At 35.7% G+C, this 9796-nt stretch overlaps 1 protein-coding gene across 9 annotated transcripts in view; it reads right to left on the reverse strand.

The window, feature by feature from the left end:
* Nucleotides 1-9796, reverse strand: part of SORCS2 (sortilin related VPS10 domain containing receptor 2) — a 361254-nt gene that overhangs the window by 26006 nt on the left and 325452 nt on the right. For all 9 annotated transcript variants that reach the window (XM_031060109.1, XM_031060108.1, XM_031060107.1 and 6 more), the window contains exons 19-22: nucleotides 6242-6375; nucleotides 4968-5091; nucleotides 3115-3227; nucleotides 1376-1501 (exon numbers count right to left, since the gene is read on the reverse strand). In XM_031060109.1, coding sequence (XP_030915969.1) covers nucleotides 1376-1501; nucleotides 3115-3227; nucleotides 4968-5091; nucleotides 6242-6375 — 497 coding nt within the window. The remainder of the gene's footprint in view (nucleotides 1-1375; nucleotides 1502-3114; nucleotides 3228-4967; nucleotides 5092-6241; nucleotides 6376-9796) is intronic.

Genomic DNA, 9796 nt, shown 5'->3' on the forward strand with positions numbered 1-9796 from the left:
TTACCAGAAGCTATTGCTTCTAAGTTTATTTATATAGGATATATTTTCAGGATATTTCTCAAGTCACAATCGATTCTGATACAACACATTTTATCAAAATTTTTGCCATTCAAGTCTAAAGTAACAAATTTATATGCACATATCAATAGCTAAAACAATGTCCATTAGCAGTAATATAAAACCAGAAATGTAGGCAGCTGTCACAAGAAGACTGGCTGTACATCTCTACAGAACTCTACTCTACAAAACAATCGTTGTTGAGATGTGAGACTGGTGTACCTGACTTATCATCACAGCACAGCAAAGGATGCTGTAATTGCTCCTGTTTCCCTTGTTCCTGCTCCAGCCATGGGTCTGACCTGGTTCATCCTAACAATGTCAGAAATCTACACATATTCTCCAGATTATACAATTACTTTCCCTTCCCCTATTCCTCTAGTTCCAGAAAACCTTTGCAAGGCCTTACTGGAGAACTAATTAAAAAACTGTGTCCTGCTACACTACTGGGACATCCCTACAGCCCCACTGAATGGAAGCGTTTCCAAATCATTTGCAGCATGGGACTGCTCCTCTTTATGCTTTAAAGTAACTCACATGATGTTTCATACACAAACATGAGAAAAACCCTGAGAAAGAACTGATTTTAACTGATACTCTTTAAGCTGCCTTGAAGCACAGCACTAAAATAGACACTGAAATTTAAAGGGACCTAATATGCATAACACTTTGCACTGAAGTAAAATGTTTGTACAAACAAAATGTTTGTTCTCTATCACAGCAAAAGGACAAATATAATAAATTTTAAGTGCCAAACAATCTTCTGGTTTTTAACTGGCATGAAGTCTTTTACTATGGAGGAAACATTGTTTGAAAACAACTAGGGAGAAACTAATGTCTGCTTTTCAATCCTGTGTTCACTAAATTTGTTTTTTACCAATTAAAAAAGAGATTTTCTTACAAAGGCAGAAAATACTTGCTTGATGCTTTTTACATTATGGGTCAATGACTAATGTTCTGGGTTTGTTTGGACCTGAAATCTAATTTCCTTCCGAAGACAGTGCAGAGACTTTGCTCTACTGGATCTTCACAGAATGACATGCATCAATGCTGTTCCTGTTTAAAAGACAGACCAAATATTAAATATTCTTGAGAAACACACTAATACCAGAAAGAAGTAGATTATGCTGGTCTGGACACTGTCAAACACAGCAGACATAGCAGCTGTTGCATTCACATGTATCTTGTCAGATGGGAGTGAGATCTTGACATAGGCAGGGGTCACCTCTTAAATTCATATAAAGACAATGACACTACAGCCACTTATTGCAAAACAGGGTGAAGGCTGTCCTAGGCAGATGTGCATTGCTGTGGTTACCTTATCACTTGTTATGCTTCTCTTCTTTTTTGGCTGATTTGCTGGTAGTAGCACGTGCAAGTCAGCAGCTGTGGGCAGACCAGGTTTCACAACTGTCATGAGTGTTTCTTCAGGTATACTGGTCTCCTGTGAAGACAACAGAGACACATTTTGTGTTTTACATGAAATACATATGTAACTCCACATATGGCTTTTAGACTTCATTGTTCAGATCCTTAATATCTAAAGGGAATTCCACTAGAAGCTGAAATATGAACAAAGCCAAACATAAATGTACTGAAATGTGAGTTGCTCTTTGAATATTGGAAGACCTAAGTGTTATCACATTAAAGTAATTCAGTGGCATCAAGAAAAGAAGCAAAATGAGGAGGTTTTCAGGTTTTATAAAAACTCTGCAATGGCTGAGCACTTCTGAGGTAACATAACAAAAAAAAAATCCCTAGAGGTTTAAGATCCTTTGTGGGCCATTCAGACACAGTGTAGACTTAGAAGTGTATATTCATTACAGCTAACTTTAGCTTTTGAAGGTTGCTTAGGAAGGTGCTTAATGGACAGGGAGAAGTCCTTCAATGTGAGACTAAGAACACTAAGGTTCAGCTCCTGAAATTGTAATGAATACCTTCATTCCTCTGCTGAAAGTCAAGTGCATCTCTGTAAAATAGTTTGTGCAAATTTGGCTTTTAGTTCCAAATTTCTCCATGTTTGTACAATGCACCACACAATTTTAGTGACCATACCCTGAGCACTTTCCTTGGCCTTCCCCAAACAGATTCTGAAACTCCATTAAATTTTTCATACACTTTGGCAAATGTTTTACTAATTATTAAAATGCAAGAGTTATTTTATAGGGGAGTAAAATATTTTTTGAGTGATACTAATGGAACTCATTATGAAATGAGTTTAAGTTGATAAAAGCAAGAAATTAATTTGACATTTGATAAGAATCTCAAAGAAAAAAAAGCAGGAATCTCTATAAAGTCAAAAAGTTTAGAACCTGATTTGCATGATTGCAAATCCAGGAAGAGTAAAATGATTTAAAATTCAAATATTTTGTAAACAATATCAAGATGTCCCTCAGTGCTACTACCCTCATGAAAGCCAGCGTGTGCACCCTCAGCTGCTGGCACGGTGTGTGCCTGAAGAGCTCTTGAGCCCAAAGTTTCCATGAGGTGATCTAATGCCACAGCACTACTGCATAGTTTGTACTTGATTTAACCTACAGGATTCAGCCGTTCCAAATCCAAATTTCTTTTGTAAACATGCTCTGAAAAACAACTGCATGAATTGAGTGCCTATATATTATACATAATTTTCAAAGTTACAGAACAAGCATAGGAAATTCTTTCTTTCTGCTCTGTTTTTACACAAAGATGATGTCTTTTATATTACACATTGCTTAGCTTCTAAATCTATCACATTTAAGCTACTTAACTCTTCCCGCTTTGGAGTCAGCAGTGTTTGCTAATATGTCTATCCCTAATCCCAGAGAGCAATATTTAGCATTAATTGCCAATTAGGGTCTGTTAGACCTAAACTGTCTGTCTACAATATCATCGTCGACAGCTTGCACTTAAAAGTGACACTCAGCTCAAACTTGCATGAAATGTGGCTCCTGAGGTTCACTTTATTATTTTGCTCTGCCTCCATTTCAAAATACCTTCTAAATGAGAAGGTATTAACTTAACCTTCAAGCTTTACAACTGGTGAGGGAACATTTTATGACCAATCTGAAGGAGCACCTTCGCAAGGAGTCGCGTCACCACCCGCCCGATGTCTTCCCTCCACTCCGGTATGTTGGGGTTGTACATGTCCAGGTCCTTAGTAAACTTCAGAGGAAGAACATGGAAATGATCTAGAAAAACAAAAAGAAATAGCAAGAAATAAACTAGATTGCAAAAGGGGATTGATAGAACTAAAAGTCTCTATTTAGCACTTTCTGCTGTGCAGCACTGCAGTATCTAGGACCCCTGCTGCTCTCTGTTGTCAGGCTTTCCATTTCTTTCTGTATTTTCAACAACACCATCAAAATTGTGCCCAAAGACTAAAGAAAGGAGGAAGAAAAGGAAACAAAACAGATTTACATACATGCTCTGGGGTCATATGTTGCCAATAATTTTCCCCTAGCTCAATAAGGGAATATTAAAAATAAGTCATCGGTTTCTTTTATTTGAAATGATAATGTACCAATAGATTTTTATTCTCACTGAATCAAAAAAAACCAAAAAACCAAAAAGAAACAAACTCAAAGCATGTGGGGTTTTTTCCATTACACATTTCTGTTTTCTGTATAAAATGAACACGTTATTCCATAAATTAGATATGAAAATAATAACAGAAATTATATTACAAAGGCTAACTACTTCCCTCGTTGAAGAAAAAATAAAACAAAGCTACACCCACAATATTTCTCTGGATATTGTCAAAAATATCTGAAATGGTAAAATAGTAGAAATGGGATGATCCTCAGAAAGAAGTCTCTAAAATCTTCCCTTTCTCCTTACAGGACCCCTGGATGAAAATCTAGGGAACTTAATGCAAAGCAGGGATAGAGAGCCTCTGAAATGCACAAGTCAAACCTGCTTCCCCTCAGTATTTCCAACAGAATTTTATTTAAACATGGCTTTCTTTTTCAAAAGTTTCTTTATTTTCCTGATGGCCAGTACTGTCATGCTCTTGATATCAGAATTGGCAAAATAAGTACTGGAATGATAAAGCCATTGATGTATTCACACTAAGAGGGTTATACTTCTAAAGATTTCTTAAAAAGCTGATGCATTTATAAGTTGTAATATAAATATTATATCCATTTATCTTTGAAAATGAGAAGGTTCATAAAAGCTCCATTTAGCATAAGTGGGGGTTTTGCCATTATTTCAAAATAGTAAGTATAATAAAAGCAAAAATAACAGAATCTTCTTCAGACAACAGAGATGTATCACGTCTTGTATTGCATGATAGCTGAAGGCTTTTAGCTCTGCATTAAAATAAAAGCTTTTATACTTATCACAATTCCCACATGTGACAGCACAAATACAAATGTAAATCATTTCCCAGCACTGCATTTTCCACAGTATATTCTGCCTTGTCACTACATAATAAAACACAAAAAAGCCACACCATGACACAGTATGGAACAAGAGCTGAAGGGTTATTTAATAATTACAGCAGAGCTATATTTGATCCAAAATCTCAGATAAACATCAAGGTAACAGTGATACATTGTGATGAAAGGCAATTACATTGCTGAGAGCATTTTAATTTTTTTTTAGAGGTATTTAGACTACTTTACTTACAAATTTTGGGAAACTTTCTAGTCACAGACCAAAATACTATTTAAACACATATAGCATGTGGGAACCACAGTAACATTTAAAATAAGTAAAGGAAACAAAATGTTTGAGATGAAACCTCCCATAGAATCCCACTGTTCAGCTTTGTGGAGTTATTCAGTGACTGTTCATGCCTCTAATTTTAACGACAAAATCTGACATTAGATTTAATTTTGCAATAGGTTCACTTGTGGTAGGGCTGGTTTTAGAGGTCCAATAAAAATATATATGAAACAAAAAAATGAAGAAGACTAATTTCTCACCAAAAACATGGACAACTTTTGAGTCCTGAAGCATAGAGCTCCCACAGGAAACTTGCACTGTAACTCTGACATCACCTGTCTCAGCAAACTTTGTCACCAGAAAACTCTCCAATGTAAGCAGTGGCTTTAAAAAAAACAAAGAACAATTGGAAACAGAATTTCAGCCAGAACCATGAGAACAGTGCTGGAAAAGACTGTTGTTAAAAACATCACCAAAAAATTTTCACATAAAATTTAAATTTTTCAATATTTTATCAAATCAATCAATAGCAATTTTCAATATAGAATTTTTCTTTCCTTGAAAGGATCTTATACAATCAAGCAGCCAGATGAGGAAAATATATCTTGTAGAGTAATCAGTCAAGTATTAGGTTTTCAGCCAGATCCCACTAAAATGAATGGAGTCTGAGTGAGACTTAACAATCTCTACAAGATTATATGAAGAAACTAATTTGCCTCAAAAAATGTAGTGTATGTCAGGGTCAAAAGGATTAATGGTGTCACCTTAGAGCACCAGCCCACACTCATCTCTAAGGTGGAGCTGAGATACTCTGTTCCCTTACCACATCCTTAAGAATGACAAAACCCTTCACAAAACCCTCAGTGCCTCTTCTTGCAATGGCAAAGTCAATAATGATGAACAGAAACAGGCTGGGATTAGGGTAGACAGCACATTCACAAGAAGAAAGTTCACTGCACTTATTTGAAGCATTCTTCTGTCACACTTAGTCTGCCTCATAAAGAAAACATCTTATCTGTTATTGAAAAAATGACCTTAAAAGAAATTAACCCAGCTATACAATAAATATTCCCCAGCAGAAATACTTGGATATTTAATGCTCTAGGACATGTTTATATAGACTTTGATCCACAAATGAATAACACTAAATTGTTTGAGTGCTCTCAATGTTTTGATATCCTTTAAGATAACACACTTATTTTTGATATGACAGTTATTTTAGACTCACAGAAAGCATTTATCTATACAATGAAAAAACCCAAACAACCTATATATATATATTTGTTCAGCACTTCAATTTACATCACACATGTTATTAGCTTCAAGTGCATAAATCTAAGTTTTATCATTCATCAGTTATGATCCCAAATCCATTCCCCTCTAGAAGCTGTTTTTTTCCCACAGGTAATGAAATAGAAGAAAATGTTGTTTCCCCCCCACAAAGCAAACAGTTTAAAATTTCAAAGAAAAGGGACAACCTTTATTGGAAAGGGATTGAAATGATCTCTTGAAATAAGCAAAACCACGTGTGTACCTGAAGATTGCTTCCTATCCACCAGTAGAAAACTGTCAAATTAGGGTTCTTAGGCAGGATGATGGCTGTCAGGTTCACCTCCTGGTTTCTCCCAATGACTGGAACCACTTCTAAATTTAAAGCCTGGAGTGGAGCTGAACAAAGTTCCAAAAATATCATCGAACAAGAATTCATCAATTTATTAACACCTCCTTCCCCAAAAGCCTCCCACCTGTTTACCATAAGGTCCAGAATTTATTTTCCCTTCCTCCTATTCTTCCTCTTTTACATCTATATTGAAAGCTATGGACATAATTGGAAAGACTTAATTTCAACTACAAAACATCCCCCAGATGACCCCAAAACCCCTCAAACCAAATCTTAAAGCAATAAGACAGATCAACAAAATGGGCTTCTCTCATGCCCATTCGTTTCACTCATGTCCAATTCCAGACACATAAGCAAATACTCAGTTAAAATCTGGAAAAGGCAATCTCAGCTTTTTTTTTTAAACTCAGTAACAAAAGATCAAATGAATAGAAATCTAACAAGTCTCAAATTGCTAAGGGAAAATCAGAAAACTGAAAAAGAATGCTGCTGACTACTCATTTTCATTATAAAATATCAGCTGTTAGGCTCACATAAAAAATCTCATTAATTCATGCTTTAAAATAGATCTGTACATCAGGGGAGCATTTATTTGCAAATCAAAATAGATAACCTCTGGACTCCAAAATGTGCCTTAGAGTAAGTTTATTCCTTTCTGAACTACTAAAACCATAAACATTACTATTTGTTTAAAAGAAACGCATCATTACAACAGTTTTATCTGCTTGTGTTATGTTTATTAGTGTTGTGCTGTTTCACAGTACAATAACTGTGTTGAAAGAAATCTTTCCCTCAGAGGTTTCCCAGTATATCTTTATCAGAATGTCTGAAGGTAAAAGCTTTCTAACAGTACCATGTGGTAACTAGAATTTCTTAACTTCTTCACCTGCACCAACTACCTGGGATACAAAACCACTCATTCATTCATTACACAGAATGAATACTAACCCATCCATTTCTGCTCCATTCTAAATATCTTTTAACTCATTCAAAGGTTTTTCATCTCAGTGCAAACTTAATGGTAATTAACACTGCTCTAAAGCATTTCTCTTATTTTATATCAGGAACTGAGTCATTGTTGGTTCACTTCTAATTTCATTTTGACTAAACTGACTGAACTTCTGAGAGCAAGCTGTCCAAAGCCCTTTTCCAGGTCACTTCACTTGGTCTGTGTGGTGCTTCATCTGAATGTAAGGCTCTATTTTACTCTACATTTTCTCCAATAATTCTCTAGCCCCCTACATGAATTCAAGAAATGTTGGGTGCTTTAACAAATTATTTCTTCAGTAGCTTCCAGAGGAGTAAAAATGCTTCTCTGGTGATGGTATGTTGAAGAAAATTCGGAAATGTTAGGAATTTCATTAAATTTGTTCCTCCTAGAAATAGATTTTCCTTCTTGAAGGATCTGAGAAACTTTTTAGCTTCTGCCATAAATCTGTATATTCACAGAGGAAACTGATTACTTTGAGATATGGTTTTGTTCCTGAAGAAGATTACTTTCTTTTCCAAAATTTTTAGAGGCCAAGCTGCTTTGTACTTGAATGATGACTGTAATTTCAAGTTTGCTCTTTCTATATATGAAAGAGCTGAGAATAATTACTGCAAATCCTTCTGCTTGTCTGTTACACAATTCCATAATGCATTTGAACAAGCTTCATAGCACCCTTAAGTAGGTACCATTAAGACTGAAGTTATATGATTTCTATTTAACTAAGTTAAAATTTCAGTAGTTTCCAAAGTTCTACACTATACAGGTCATGGTTCCATGAAAAATAAAATGCATGACGAATATGTATTAATGGATGTATGCAGTTCTTCTTTAGTTATTTTTATTCTGAGTTCTTGGGCCTCTACAGTTGCCTACTCACATTTATGCTAATTCTAATTTCTAATTTCTCTTGCAGTTCATTAGAAAGTTGTAGATTGTTTAATCTGGATCAGAAAGTATGATTTGGATGACAGGCCAAAATTCTCATAATTGTCCTGCATTAAAGAGTATCACATAGCCACCTGGCAGAAGTGAAAAGATTTCCTCTACCATTTGCCTCTGAAAAAATTCCCTGGGAATAATACATCAGTTGGAGACTGCTGACTCCTGAAAGAAGATGCTACAGAGACCCCTGCTTTCATGGTATTCTACAGTGAAAAATGTCCCTTAATGGCTATCAGTGTTTCACTAGAACACAGAAATTGTAGTTTAATTAGTGCCAACTAATTTCCTCAAATCTTGTAATTTACCTAAAAAAATTAAACAGAGCAAATCACGTGGAAAGTACTTATTCAATCAGGCTGTGTAACACACTTCCATGAGTCTGCCAGTCCTGTGCAGCATCCAGGGGAGGCTCAGGAAGGAATCACATCTGCTTCAGCGCCCTGCTGCCTCTGCACTTCAGCACCAAAGCCCCCCTAATGCATCAGTCATTTAACTTGTGTAAAACAACTCTGCTTTCTGCAATTTTAAAATCTGCTGCATAAAAGAGAATCAACATCTTTTAGTTTTACTGTTTATTCTAACATAGGCCATGTTAAAAGCACACTTTGAGAAAGTCTTCTGCTTTCCATCAGGGCTTGCTACTGCTTGTCATTCTGAAGGTTTAGAAGTTATTCTTGGAGAGAAGAACGTCACACAGAGTTTTTTCCTGTTCATTGCTTGTATAGATCTACTATTTCTTTGCCTACTCCACTTCTCAGCACCTAGAAGCTTCTCAAAAGTAACGGTGAAGCCCTAAGTAATTTATCTGAGCTCTCTGAAGTTGTCAAATGATTTAAAAAACAAACACAACAAAGAAACAGATAATGAAACTGAGTTGTAAAATTTGATTCTGATTCTTTATGCTTGATACAAACAGGAGACTGGTCTTTAGCATGAATGTGTTTGGCTTTGTCTGCTACTCAAAGAACTGGAAACTGAACTCAAGGACACTGACTAGCAAAAACCAAAAATATCAGCAGTCACTAGACAAGCTGACATAAAGCAGATGGCTCTGTGCATAACCTGGTATATGGCTCCAGTGATTTCCACTGCTTTGGGATTAGGATGGAAGACACATCACTCACAACAGAGAGAAACAGACACCTGGAGAATGCAAGATGAGTATCTTTCCCTTTGATGTTACACGTTTCTGAATTTTTTTGACGCATCTGAAAACAAGCAATAGCTTTCTTGAATCTCAAAGGAAGAGGAGAAATCAGTTCCACTTTTGAGTTTCCTTCTTCATTTCAGTTATGAGATGACTGAGGTACATTAAGCTTGCAATGGTGCATGATATTCCCTGGGCCGTGCTATTCTTTATTTCATATCTGTTTGATTGAGTTTTTTCAGTCTTAATTAAGGAGAGGAAGAGAAATACAAGTCAAGTAATACTGCCTGCAAACATGAAGTTATATCCAAGCACCTGTGACAATTAACTACCTAAAACTTAGATTTAGAACCACTGAGATTTTGACTAATTTTTAGAATCATACAAG

The sequence above is a fragment of the Geospiza fortis genome, unplaced genomic scaffold (genome assembly GCF_000277835.1).
Source record: "Geospiza fortis unplaced genomic scaffold, GeoFor_1.0 scaffold147, whole genome shotgun sequence".
Lineage (NCBI taxonomy): Eukaryota > Metazoa > Chordata > Aves > Passeriformes > Thraupidae > Geospiza > Geospiza fortis.